Raw genomic sequence first — 14,757 nt, forward strand, 5'->3', positions numbered from 1 at the left:
ATGACTGTATTGGTGGTCTCAGTGAGGGGACTGCATGAGGTGGGAGAGAGAAAGAGAATGTTAGAGTGAAAATTCTGAAACACTGCCATCTGTGTATGGAGATAATTCAGTGCAATGCACCATAGGCTAGAGAATTATAGGGGAGCAGGGCAGCAGAGAGAGTAAGTAAGAGGTTTAATATTATTAAAGCACCATATATATATGTCTGAAATTCCATGGTGAGCCCCCTTGGATTATCAATATACACTTTTTTAAAAAATGAAGGCTAGGAAAGTAAAACAGGTCCTTTCTGGGGGGTGGGTTCTAGTAGAAGGGGGAGGACAGAAAGAGAGGGTGAATATGGTGGCTGTATTTTGTATTAATGTATGAAAACAGAATAAAGAAACCAGCTAATAATGTTCTAAGAAGGGGTGAGGGGATGAGGGAGAATAACAGAGAGTGAATCTAAGATATATTGTAAGCACATATGTAAATGTCACAATGTATTCCTCCTATACAACTAGAATATGTGAATAAAAAAGAAGACTGGAATAAAAAATGGGCTTTTAAATGAAAGAAGGCAAGGACACAACACAGCATGGACTTGTTCACTGAATGACTGTAAGGAAAAGCCTGTGATGCCAGGCTGAGATGTGCAGACTGCTCTTTTTTCCTCATCTTTTCCTAATGTACGGAGCTCATGGGTTAAGAGAAACTGGAGCAGGGGAAACTCAAACCAGGTGGTTTGTTAACAGATTTGATAAGAGAATACTAAACTGTGGTATAAAATGAGACCTTGGGAATAGCTATGGTTTTCAATACTTGTCCTGTGGATGTAATTAATTAGTAACCATATGTTTAAAGACTAACTTCCCACCCTGCCAATTATGACACTTGTACTTCCACTAAAACAAAGAAAAAGAAGTAGCCATTGTCCTTTATAAGTATATCAAGTTCCATAGAGTCAGGCATGACCAGTTTTATGGCTTTTCTAAAGCGAAACTACTCCATTTTGAGTATGCTTGTATACGTACAGATGTCTTGTTAAGTTAGAGTAACTTCTTCATCGTTTCACTACCAGCACCTATACAGTATCTAGTGCAACAGCTTCTTGATAAATGGCCGAAGAATAAATCCCTGACTTTGGTTTCATCAGAAAATAAATGACTAATCTTATATTACAGTGACAGAATCAGAAAAAGTTAGACTTATTTTTACGTTAAATTTTGAGGCATAAAATCTATCAAGTAATAAAATTTTATTTTTAATGTCCTATTTGTTATTAAGTTTTACAAATAACTGATATGAAAAAGGAAGAAGTTGAAAAGCAAAATATGGACTTATTAAGGATTTATAAGATTTTGAAGATTTTGAATAATGAGACTTGCCTAAGAAGACCTGTGAAAACAAAGTTTTACGTATCTCTAGATAAAATATACTTTAGCTTTACAAAATAATTTAATCATTAAAAAATCCATTGTCTTATAATTAACTTCTTCACACTGTATTAGGAAACATTACTAAAATGAAGCTTTTGTAGTTATATTAGACATTGTTTCCTACCTTCTAGCCAAACCAAATTAATATATGAAAAAAATCAGTGTATTCTCACATTTTAGGGTAGCCCACATTAAATCCCATGGAACTTCCAACTCTTCTCAAACAGTTCAGAAAGCCCTCGATCACATTTTCAGCTCTGTTACTACATAAAATTAGCCATTTATTCAAACACTGTGCACTTAAAATCTTGCAAGTTCGTATATCCTTGGACCAATTAGCAGCAGACACAGGATGACACTGAGAAAAACAAAGAGCATAAAAGGATTGAACAAATTTATTCAAAGGGCAATCAAATAAAGATAGTAAGAAGATGGCTAGTATTGTCACAACAGAGCAATTTAAGACAATATGCTATTCACAGTAGTAAAACAGACATGTGCGCCACACATCTAAACAGAACACGTGTTATTTCTGGGGGTGGAGGCATCTAGGAATCATCCCAGGTCTGCAGGACCCAGGTGCAGAACCCGCAATAAGAACTCATGGGTCTTGGCTGTGTGCAGAGCATGGTTTCTGATTCAAAGATCTCTAAGGTTCTCTTCCAGCCCTAAGAATCTTTGACCTTTATCCTAAGTGGCTCACCCAGTTTTGTTTCCTTATTTCAGTCATTCTGCTATCTCAAATTGAAAACGATGGTTGTTGATACTCTAGATCACCATACGAAAACTGACAAGCCCTAAAAGGAAGTTAAGACTGTACATTGTGCTAGGAGTAGCTACATTTGGAAGCAAAGATGAGACCACTAATGTTTAAGAAGGAACACAATAGCTTTGTTTGATAGACTCAAAGCTGTGGCTGAGCCAACCAGTTAGCAGCAGTAACAGGATTAGTACACTGGTGGCCTGATGTTATAGCCAGGGTACCCTGTACCAAGCACTGTGACTTCTAGTCACCACCATCTTGGTGATGCCTTGCCATTTGGTGGGTGAGCTGGGACTTGGCTCCAGGAGGGGACTTTAACATGAGAACAAGAGGGAGGTGCTAGTCCTCTATAAATGGTTCGTTCCTGTTCATATGAAGACAGCCACAGCCCTCTTGCTCTCAACACTGCCTGCTGACATCCTATGGAGACTGGGATCCAGGAATTGGACCTTTGGAACTTCACTCAGTTCCTAGGACCTAGTTTCAGAAAGAGCTGGCCAGAAGTGATGATATAGTCACCTCTAGCTAGTTACTACCTCTAGGGATTGAATGGGTAATTCCATTTTTATGCTTTTTCTCCTAAGGAGACCCCCTCTTCACATACACACACACATGCATGCACACACATGGGCTCTGGCAAATATGACTTCACTTATGAAGATGATGAGAAGGATTGTTTTAAGTATTCTAAGTCCTGTTTCACATGTGGATCTGAAATTGAAGCTTTACTGACTCCTGACCAAGACTCTGAAGGGAGTCTACATTACAGCAGTTTAAAAATGGTTGTTTTACTTCGAAAATTAGTTTTGTCTTCAGCTTCTCCAATAAAGGTTTGGCAATTTGGATAGATTATCAAAAGGAAATGATGAAAACAATCCCCCACCTTGCCAACATGAAACATTCATTGTTTAGTTACTTAGTTTAGACATGTGAGTTTATTATACCAAATAAAGAAGAGAGACTTTTTTAAATGAACTGAATTGCATCCGGTTCTAAAAATGGGCAAAATGGGAAAAGTGAAGTATAACATACAATTTTTGCATATAATAGATTCTTTTCTTGAACTGAAGCCCAAAAGATTTGTCTCTTCGGGTTTCAGCACACCTCTGTCCAAGTGTCACATTTGGGGATGCAGTCTGTGTGTTTCTTCACTTTTTTTTAATGCCAAAAACCCATCATTTTACTTTGAAAGATTAACAGGTATAACTGACATGTCTATTAAAACTCTGATAATAAGAACTATCATCTGTTTGAGTTACCCTTCTCCAGATAATAGAATTTTCTCTGGTAATGATCACTTAAAAAAAAGTCATGTGAGTGAATTTTAATTAGAATGGTTTGAAATACCATTTTCTGACAAACTTAAATCATGTCCGTTGGGTGCCACTAAGTCCAAGCAAGTAAATTCATACTGAAGGAAAATCAGTGATGAGCTTACTTGAGTCTTAGGACAAAGGGAGGGCAGGGACAAGGCCAACAAGAAACTTATCAAATATCATAAGCCCCCATAACTCTAGTAAATGATCAAACTTATACATACTCAAGTAAATAATTTCAAATGGAAATAAAATCATGATACTTACTATGTGGTCTTGCATTAATAATTTTTCTGAAGGCAAAACCCGGCCTGTCAGAGACATTTGACTTCCAAAATGCAGTCCCCAGGTCTCTAGCTCAAAACGAGCAATCTTGTTTCTGTTGGTAGAGTTGTTTTAAATCATTAGTGAGCTTACTTCCTTAACTTTTAATCATTAGAAATATAATTATAACTTGCTGGATTATTTGGGGGCACGTTTTCTGACTTTAGGATTCCTGGTTCCTATTTCCTAAAATTTTTTCCTGCTCAAAAGAATTCTGAGATAGCTGTGCCTTTTGGGGATGTGCAGAGATGGGACAGGCTTCCACTGGGGCACACTGTGGAAAATGAGCCAAACTGACATGGTTTAACTCCTACATTGAACCTTTAATAATATTTGACTTTGATTATTAAATCTTTCAAAGCCTTATATCTACATTTTAGATGTAGATATAACAAAAATAGCTACTTCATAGACTTGATGTAAATATTAAATGGGACAGTATCCCAAAAGTGCTACCACACATTCTGTGTGCTTAATAAATGCAATATATTATTATTCCTAAAAACAAACTGTTATTTGGAGCCTCTGGATGTGGTGATATCTCCAAGAATATCTGAATTTGCTGGCTTGGGAGTGGATGGAAGATGACAAAGGAAGGGGACATGGGATTTAAGCTTCAGATGATGCACAGCATCGACAGGGTAGCAGGAAGACTATGAGGAGGACGTGAGCCACTAGCATGACTGAGAGACACAGTATAATATGGAAATGCTCAAGTAAACCTTTAAGTGAAAAAGTTATAAAACACGATGTACAGTACCAGGCCATTTTCCTATAAAGAAGTATGCATTTGGAAATATCCAGCAAAAACATAGATGTTCATTCAGTCATGATTCATTCATGTATTAAACAAATAATTACTGAATTCACACTCCCCCTCCCTTCCTTTCTCCCTTTCTCTTCTTTGTTTTGTTTATGTAAATTTCCAAATTCCTCCATCATGTTTAAAAATTGTTTTAAAGAAAAATGATCATTTTATAACAATGTAGACCAACAAACACAATTTAAAATTGTATGGTATCCACATTAAAAAACTAAAAAGTAACAAACAACAATTACTTTTAAATATATATTATTTATCCTAATACAGCCAAAATCTTATCAACTCAGGATGTGCCATTAGCCACATTTCAAGTGCCCAGTAACCACCACACCACATCAGTGGTTTTACAAAGTCAGAAAGGAGAACAGGGAGATACTGAATTCTCTCTTCACAGGTTATAGAAGCTGTTATAAGTGAGGGCAGGAATACAGTCGGAGAATCAGGCGATCTGAACTGAAGGACAAGGCATCTCAAGTCTAAGGTTGTACAGTGGGAAAGTTCATCTGATGAGGCTGTTTTATCAAGAATTAAGCATTCCCTATCCCGCCACTGAATATCAGGGGCCTGGAGGGGTTTGGGGTGGTTTGTTTATTTTTGTTTTTTATTGGTAACTCTTTCCCTCATTCAAAGGCTTGCCCAGACCTCAGTTCACTAAACAATGAAAGTGGAGCTGTCCAGTTGAAATGGGGTGCAAATCCTTCCATCCCTTCTCTTCAACCTTGCCATGACTCCTGAGCATCTTGGGTGAACCGCTAAACACTAGACATGAATGTTTCAGTGCCTTGCTCTGGGCTGACAAAAGTAGGTATTTTCATTAAGGAACAAAGCATCATATAAATCATCCATTTCTACACACTTGGCCTCAGACAGGGCATACACAGTCTCAGCAAAGCACTCAGTACCTCTGGATATTGTCAGCAAGCCTGCCCAGCTGCTGCTGCCGGTCCAAAGGACTAAGACGTGTTTCTTCAGCCACAGCCTTCATCAGGTGGAAATCAGAGGTTGCCTGTTCAGTCAGACCTGTGACATGCAAACCAAAACAATAGAGGGAAACTGAGCACATGCAATGTAATCCCAGCCCATCTGGAACACAGTTGAAACTTTTCTATTCAAGCTGAATCAGATTCACCATCTGGAGAGCACCATCCAATGGAAATGCAAGCCACAAGCCACACAGCCAATCAAAGTTTTCTAGTAGCCAGGACTTTTTTTTAAGCCAAAAGAAACAAACGAAATTATTTCAAATTTAACTCAATATATTATCACTTCAATATATAATCAATATAAGACGCATTACTCAGGTAGTTTCCTTTTTTAATAGTAAGCCTTCAAAAGCCAGTCTGGTTTTTATACGTGCAGCACATCTCATTTCGGTTTTTCAGTGAATTAGTCACATCTGACGTGCTTAGTGAACTGTGTGACTGATGACCACATGAAATCCAAACACCAGAGCAACGATCATCCCTCTCTTCAAAGATTATATTTTATTTATTTTTCTAAGGGCAAAATAAATGTATAAATCAATAGTGACTTAAGCAATACAAATATAGAAAGTCCCCTCTTTTTTAGTCAAGTAAGCATTACTAAAAGTACTCAGGACAATTACTCAGGTTCTGCTGTATAGTGAGGATCACCTTTCAAAACTCATGCAAAAAAGAAACCAAGGATCATTTTGGCATCACTCTAATAATACACCTGATGAAAATAAAAGTCATATTGCTTCTTATACTAGTGATGGTCCAAAAAACAGCAAAAAGCAGCTTGGCTTTAGGGAAATACCTGGAGTTTTATTTTACATCAGGGTAACAAGTAGAGTACATGAGATAAAGGAAATGGATTCCAACGAGCATTCTGCCCTTCCACCTGTCTATATTACTGAATAAATGTCTAAAAGGCCCATCCTCCATGACTTTAATTGATGCTGTAGCACTCAGCTAACTTAAGGAAGTTCTGCCCACTGTGAAGACTAGGAGTCTGTGATCAGCAGCCCAGCAGAGTTTTAAAAGATTAACGTTACCTGTTAGAAAGCAGAACTCAGGCATCAGGTGAACAATCTGAGCCTCAGTGTTGTCATTTCTCTTTCTTTTCAACAGACTAACAAGCACTGGCTGATTTAGGTCAGATAAAGTAATATCGTATTGCTATAAATGCAAGATTAATGAGGGAAAAGTTAATGTGGAAACACTATAAGAAGAACATCCTTAGTTATAAGAAAGAAACAAATTCCCAAATGAATACAATAATTTTTTTTTTTAGTGGAAGAAAAAATATCCCTGGTTTTCAGTTCCTTATAACTTTCTGGGACTCATCTTTTGTATCTGAGTACCAGGTTTATGATTTTAATTATTGTTTATAATGTAATACCATTTTAAAAAAAGGTCATGTCCATGCTTTCTCTGGGTTTTATCCAGATTTAGAATAGTCTGCTCTATTTAAAAAAATAAAATACAATTAAAAATATATAGAATAGTTGGTTCTATACACAGTTCAGTGACCTCTCAAGAGATATGACTCAAAGGCAGCATTTTCCTCATTGATGATTAAGGCACAATGCCCAATGCTTAAATAACCAGTCATAAACACCCAAATTCATTTTGGAAATGTGTGAATGTAAGTTAGAGGCAAGGGTTATGCTGAGTCAACCTTAGAGCTCAAAAAGAGGACTACTAACATCTGAAATGTTACAGGGAAACAGATCAGAAGTTTAACAAATATGAATTTGATCATCAGCTCTTCCATTTACTTGGGCTGTGACACTAGGGAAGTTACCTTTCTTCATCTATGAAATGAGGGTAACAGAAGCTCAGAATTATCCAGCAATCCACTAGGATGGTGTCTAATTCATAGAGTCCTAAGTAATTGTCAGTTCATACCCTACTCCCTTTTCTTTCCTAAACTTGAATTTCAGCATTCTTGCCAGACCAAAAGTTCATTTCCAAAGGTAAATGTTCAAATTAACATTCACTCTCTATAATTTACTCAACACTAATGGCAGAACAACTGGAATTGTAATTTACACAATGCCTGGGCACTGTGTAGTGCTCACATCAACAACTGCCTTTCTCTTAAATTTAGGAATCACTTGTTAAAGTGATGAGTACGACTAACAGTATGGATAAACAGCTTTGAGAAGCTTTTTTTATACATTACTTCATTAATTCAGTATGTGTGGCATGCTTACCAAGTCTTACTAAGCCTTAGGAACTGCAGTAGAAAGGAATAAAACAGGCAAGGGCCTTGCCTTTCCTCATAGCTACATTATCTTCAAAGCAAACCAGAGAACCACAAATAATGATATACTAAGCACATATTTTTCTCCATTTAACAACAAACTTAGGAGATAGACACTGTTATCATTCCCTTCACAGATGAGGAAACACTGGTAAGAAATCAAACAACTTTCCCAAGATTCCATAACTGGAAATTAGCACAGCCAGGTTTAACCCTTAACTCTGCTTGTTACACCACTGAGTACTGGGTCTAGTGGCTGGTAAACTGGGGAGGGCTTTGCGAAGGAAGTAAAGTACAATAAAGGGCCTTGAAGAAAACATGGAAGTAGGAGAGTTCCAGGAAACAGCTCCAGGACAGCTGGGCAAGTTCCAGAAAGAGAGTCTTCTTCTTGGATGGGGCAGGATCAAGAACTCCTCCCGTGAAGGAGCTATCCTCAGCTGATTTTAACACTCTCCCTTGCTCCAATTTTCTTAGGACTTTCAAATATTTTTCTTGATAATGTGGTAGACAAGATAGGTATAGGGAAAAAAAGAGGCAGACTATCAAGTGACTCGAGGCTGATGCAAGCATAGAGCTGTATTACAGCAGGACATTGCATGACCAATCAAAGAAAAAGCAAGACCACCCAAACTGGCTGGGACCAATATAACCAACAGAGACAACCACTAACGGTCCCTGCTTCATTTCAGTGGCATCTCCATACTGTCACCCTTGCAAAATTGGCTATTCCCATCATACAAATGACTCCATGACACACTCAAAAACTCCATACAATGACAGAAAAAGGGGAGCAAACACTATTCCTGGAAAGTTCCAACCTACTCCTGGAATTCTCCACCTTTTCCTCATCTTAACTCAAATAACCCTTCCCTCCATTAAAGTTTGCTTACAGGGACGAGCTATCCAAAATCTTGGGAAATGTGACTCTTACCCATTGAGTGTGTACTTTCTCTCTGTAATAAAACTTCCTTTGTCTCATCTCTGAATTCTTTCTCTGATAGTGACAAGAACCTGGAAATACTGGTTAGATGTTTCAAGCTGTTCTATCTCTCAGTCCTCCCCAGCCTTCACATAAGAAAATGTCTTCTACTTTAAAAATTGACTACATAATAATTTAGTGTTCCTTTCCTTGGACAGAGGACATTCTAAAATTTGACACAAATTTACAAAATATTCTACCTAATTACAAAATATTTGCAGTGTGCTATAACTCACTACAAAAAAAGTGAATGAGATTTTACCATGATTCCCTTTTCAGAAAAACCACAAGTCCTCAAATACATCTTTTCAAATAAGAAAAAAATACAATCGTGTAGGAAAGAAACCCAAGTGTTTAGAAACCTGTGAGTTTAATAAACACAGAGCACATTTTATGCACAAGATGCTGTGTCAGGCATTACGCATTCAGGATTCCCTGTTCTACAAGGAAAACATGTTCTAGAAGCAATGTGGTGCTTCTAGAGAACATGTATGACAGGAAGCAAGTCAGAAAGAACATCACAGGACTTGACCTTGAAGCTAAGATTTGACCTAGTGATGGAGGGGCTTCATGCAGATGTCTAGTAAATGTGCACAAAGACTAAGGACCACTTAACCTCTAGTGAGTAAACAGGGGAGCATGGTGGGGTCAGACTGTGTGATGCTAGAGAGGAAGAAGGGGAGGATAGTGAGGGAGGAGTAGGGGCTCCACCATTCACAGGGTTCATTCGGTGCTTACAACATGCAGGCACTGGGGTAAAGGCTCTGTATCACCATTGTCTGGTTCAATGCTTACTCTACACTATTATGGCAGACAAATAAATTCCCTTAGCAGCAAGATTAGTTAGGTCCATCTTTAACCTTCAAGTTTAGTGATTTTCCCAAAGTTAATAGCTAGAGCCAGGGTCCTCTCATTTCTGAGTTTATGCTCTTAATCACATTCTGGGCAGAAAAAATCTGTCTAGTAGCAGTGAGAATGTTGGGTCATGGTGGAGAGAGAGCTGGGGAGGAGACCACATGGGGTGCCTGCAACACCTACCCTATGGGGGAATCATTACTGGATTAGGACCAGGCTGGGGAGGATAAAAGGAACAGAATTCATCCTGGTGACAACTGAATAAGTAGATAAGGGTGGAGAAGAGGAAGAAAGCAAAAGAACTTCCCAGCTGAGCAGAATTCCCCCCAGAAGAAATAGGATTGGAAAAGACAATATAATTCAGCTTAAATTATTTTTAATCTGATATACCTGCAGGACATTCATGCAAATATGCTCTGGGGATGAAGATGAGTACATAATTTAGTAATGAAAGTAATGCAAAATACTCTATTTGAGGGATCTCAAATACAACAAAAAGATCCGGTTTGTGGGATCAATGGTGAATACTGGTTCCTTTTGAGGGGAAAGGAAGAGAGACAAATGTCAAAAGAGGCTAAGACAGAATAACGTAAAATCTGGGAGAGAACCACAGGGTGTGACTCAGTAGTCAAGGAAGGAAGAGAGAAGGTCAGGCAGGTGGGAGTGGTCACAAGTGACAAATGTTACTGAAATATACATACAACAGTGTTAATTGTAATCACTCTTTCTGTAGAACAAACCTTATTCCTCTTATAATCCTCCTAGCTGACTGTGCCTTTGTATCTAGCATCTGCTCTCCCATGCCTGCCTTCCTCTGGTAATCACGACTCCACTCTTCTCTGAGCTCAGAGGCTTAGATTCTACACAAGAGTGAAATCTTGCAGCATTTGTCTTTCTGTGCCTGGCTTCTTTCATTTAACATATACTCTCTAGTACACAATGTTTAAATGTTTAAAACATCACACTGTCCTCATAAATGTGTGCAATTATCTGTCAATTAGAAATAAAATAATTACTGATAAGGAAAGAAAAAAATGCCACCAAACATGGCATAAGGTAATAAAGATAACTGACTTTGACTTTCCTACAGCCGTTTCCATAACAACAGAGCCAGATACCAGACTGCTGCTTTGGGAAGAACTGAAGGGGCTTGGAGCTAGTGTGGAGGACTTTCCAAAGTTAACTAAGAAGGAAAAGAGAGCTTTTCCTGCAGGTATAGAAAGATCAAGAAAGGGTTTCTGATCTTTTTATTGTTGTTATTTTTGTTTTAAATTTACCTGTGAGGTGAAAAGAGAGGGTGTCTCTGAAAGAAGCTGAACATGGAAAGTGGGGGGCAGGGTAATCGTGATAAATGGAACAGGGATTCAAGAGGTATTAGGAGATTCCATCAATAAGGGTTTCTTGAACATCTGCTATGTGCAAAGAATCCAGAAATACAAGAGCTCAAGTCAGGCCTTAGGGAGACCCAAGTCCACAACAGAATTCAGACCACCCATGTCCTCCCTGAAGTGACCTGATATACAGCTAAGATCAGGGCAGGGAGTCCGGAAAAAGTGCCATGGGACTCCCTTGAAGCTGATAGCTGAAATGAACACTGAAGAGTATTTAGGGTTTGTCTGTATAAAGGAGTATTCAGGAAGAAGAAGCAACTTGTGTGAAAATGCACAGGGGAGACACTTAGCCAAGGAACGGGGAAGGGATAGGACAGAAGTAAGAGACAAGGCTTAATGACAGGGGGTGGCCAGAGCATAAAGGGCCCTGAAAACTCTGCTGAGGAGATTATATTTGTCTACTAAGGCAATAAACTGCCATGGAAATGTTTTTAAGTTTGGAAGTGACATTACCAGATATGGGTACTCAGGCTTAAACTCAGAGCCTCATGCTTGCCAGGCAGACATTCTACCACTTGAGCCACAACCCAGCCCTTTTTAACTTGGTTATTTTTGAGAGATAGGGTCTCACATTTATGCCCACAACAGCCTGGACTGCAATCCTCCTATTTATGCTTCCCACCATAGCTGGGATGACAGCAATGCTCCATATCCAGCTTTTTTGGTTGAGATAGAGTCTCACAAGCTTTTTTCCTGGGGTGACTTCAATCCATGATCTTTCCTTTCTCCAGCTTTCAAGTAGCTAGAATTACAGGCTTGAGCCACTGGACCTGGCCCTAGACATGCTTTTTACAGATTACTCAGACAATGAGGATCTCAGTCAAGCCAGGGATAGAGAAGAAACAAGTCAGAGAATTTTGTGGGAGGCAGACTTATCCTGGCAATTTGGGGAATTTGCTGGAATGGAAAGAGCTAAGGAGACTTCTCTGAGCTAAGAGGAAAGGAGATAAAAGACACAAATCCCTACCTGTTTGTAGTAATCCACATAGGTGATTTCAGAGCCATCCCGCCTCTGAAAGGTATGTGTGGGCTTCACCGTCCAGTCAATGTCATCAATACGGTAGGTTTTGTTATTGTATCTGGTAAATGTAAGAACCTTTTCAAAAAGTCTTCCAAATAATCTTAAATAAGCAGCTACTTCACCACACTTTTAATTCAAGGTGTAAGATCCATGGCAGAATGTCAGAACTTAAGGAACATAGTAATGTACGATAGTCATTTTTTTTTTGTTTTTAATGATCAGCTCTTGCTTGAGAAGAGTATTAATTAATTCTTATCTTGTATCCCAATAAATGTGGTGAGAAAGTCGGCAGACAACAATGTGTTTTTCTCACCAATAGACATTCTAACTTCAGGTAAATCATTATTAAATGTTCAAATGAGGAAGCATTGCACTAAACTTTCCTGTTTGCTTCTGGTGTCACTCAGATTCTTTGAGCTCCCAGGTTCTAATAAAATCACCACCAAGTATACTGACCAAACACACCATTTTGCTATCCCACTTAACCTCCCACTGAGGGCCTTCAGCCTAACTGTAAAATAGATTGGCTAAGACCACTCCAAGCACCTCTTTCCTTCATTCCTGGCTGGCTCTGTGCAGCCAGGAGTGTCCTCATGTGCCCTGACCTGCGGACAGAAAACTCCAAGGCAGGTTTCTCCAGAACTCTGGGTGGCTTGAAAAGTTGTTTTGAAAGAGTATGATAAGCTAATCTGTCAAGATCTTGACAGGAGGCTAAAGGGAGGCCTTCCCACCCTAGGCAGTATAGAGTATTAACCAGTCTCACTCCCTCCTACATAACCCAGAAAAGCAACCGTAATTGGAAAGCCAGGCTAGGATAGGATAGCATGTCCACTAAACTAGATCTGTGGGTTAGCAACAGTATCTGATGCATTTTTTTGAGCTGAGGAAGTCATCTCATCAGCCAGTGTACCTGTCAGTACAATATGCATTAAGAGCAAATTCTACATAGATAAACTCAGAAATTTACAGACAAGTGAAACATGCTCTCAGCTGAAAAGATCTCAAAACTTTATAGAGAAAGTGAGTTATAGGTCTCATGTTCTGTACCATAATAATAAAATGCAATATATTGGCCATGAAGAGAGGCCTCTCAGCAAAGTGTTTTTGAGAGCAGGCAGATTCCAACTAAATTGGCAAGGGTGGCATCAGGAAGATGAGAGCTGGGTTTTGTGGAGGTGAAGGTTTGAAAGGCAGAATTGGGGGTAGGGAACTCAGCCAGAGGCACTAAAGCAGCAAAGGCTGTTAGAATGAGGGTGAGGGCACAGCGAGAGATAATTTGGCAAGATGTCAGTTTGAGACAGTCCATAACGTCACATGAGGAAGACTGAATCCTAGACAACAGAGTTGCCAGATCTTCTGCACAGGAAAGCCAACTGATCAGACCTGTATTCTAGCCAATAAAATTCTTGTACCCAGACACTGTTAAACAATCCATTCTATAGAGAAAAATTATGTAGATGCAGACGTTTACCTTGTAAGGACAATAAGCCCTATCAGCTGTTTCTCACAAATCTGGGTAAAGCAGGACATGCCAGTATTGTAACAGAGATCAGTCATGAATTCCAAAACGGTCTCATTCCGGAGGACTTTATAACTCACGTCAGCACTAAACAGGAGCCTACTTTCAAAATGTGATACAGAAATGGCAAACCCAGGCCAAAGGGATAATCTTTAAAAAAACAATTAAAAACAGTAAGAGAAAAATTAAAATTTAATGTTTAAAATGTTGTACCAGAAAAACAATACAGATTTTTAAGAGGTAATTTTTCATTCTAATTTTTTAGAAGTAACTTTTTTCTTTAGTGTGATTTCTTCTCATTGCTTATTAAAAACTAGGTTTTTTTTGGCTGGAGTGTCTTTGAACCTATGTTTAGGATAAAAAATATTACTATAAAGCAGAGTTTCTCAACCTTAGCACCACTGGTATTCTAGACTGGACAACTCTGGTTAGGAGTTAGCTGCAGAAATGATATTTTCATGGAGTGATATGTGCAAGCATGCAAACATATTGGTCAGAAAATCATACCACATCAAAGCTGAAGACAGTGACTAAATCCAATAAATGAGCTGGGCCCATGGCTCACACCTATAATCCTAGCAACTTAGGAGGCTGAGATTGGCAGGATGGCAGTTTGAAGCCAGCGCAGGTAAATAGTTTGCGAGACCTCATCTCCAAAAAATAGCAGGAATAAAATGGACTGGAGGTGTGGCTCAAGCAGTAGAACTCCTACTGTGTGTGCCTACTTAGCAAGTATGAAGCCCTGAGTTCAAACCCCAGTACTATCAAAAAAAGAGAGAGAGAGAGAGAGAAAGATTTAATGAGACTAATAAACTAATAAATATGAACCATTTATGGATACATAAGAGATCAGATCCTTTCTACATGGACTGAAAATCTTAAAGAAGAAGAAATGGCTAGGGTGCTGGTGATTCAGCCTACGATCCTAGCTACTCAGGAGGCAGAGATTGGGAGGATCACATGAAAATTAGGAGGATCAGGAGGATAGCATGAAAAAATAGACAATTTAAAAAAAAATTCCAGTTTATACTTAGAGGACTTAGCTCACTGTGCTATGAAGGCAGGCTTCATTCAGGACAAGCATATGTACTGGGCGCCTGCTGCCCCTTAGCACTAC

General features: G+C 38.8%; 1 protein-coding gene across 1 annotated transcript in view; it reads right to left on the reverse strand.

Moving 5' to 3' along the window:
• The window catches only part of Piwil4 (piwi like RNA-mediated gene silencing 4), a 54,454-nt gene that overhangs the window by 16,712 nt on the left and 22,985 nt on the right, over window positions 1–14,757 (reverse strand). Inside the window, exons 8-13 of the mRNA XM_074059737.1 lie at window positions 13,593–13,790; window positions 12,068–12,179; window positions 6,662–6,785; window positions 5,547–5,664; window positions 3,765–3,876; window positions 1,592–1,776 (exon numbers count right to left, since the gene is read on the reverse strand). Of these exons, the coding sequence (XP_073915838.1) occupies window positions 1,592–1,776; window positions 3,765–3,876; window positions 5,547–5,664; window positions 6,662–6,785; window positions 12,068–12,179; window positions 13,593–13,790 (849 nt within the window). The remainder of the gene's footprint in view (window positions 1–1,591; window positions 1,777–3,764; window positions 3,877–5,546; window positions 5,665–6,661; window positions 6,786–12,067; window positions 12,180–13,592; window positions 13,791–14,757) is intronic.

Source organism: Castor canadensis, chromosome 2 (genome assembly GCF_047511655.1).
Source record: "Castor canadensis chromosome 2, mCasCan1.hap1v2, whole genome shotgun sequence".
Classification (NCBI taxonomy): Eukaryota; Metazoa; Chordata; class Mammalia; order Rodentia; family Castoridae; genus Castor; species Castor canadensis.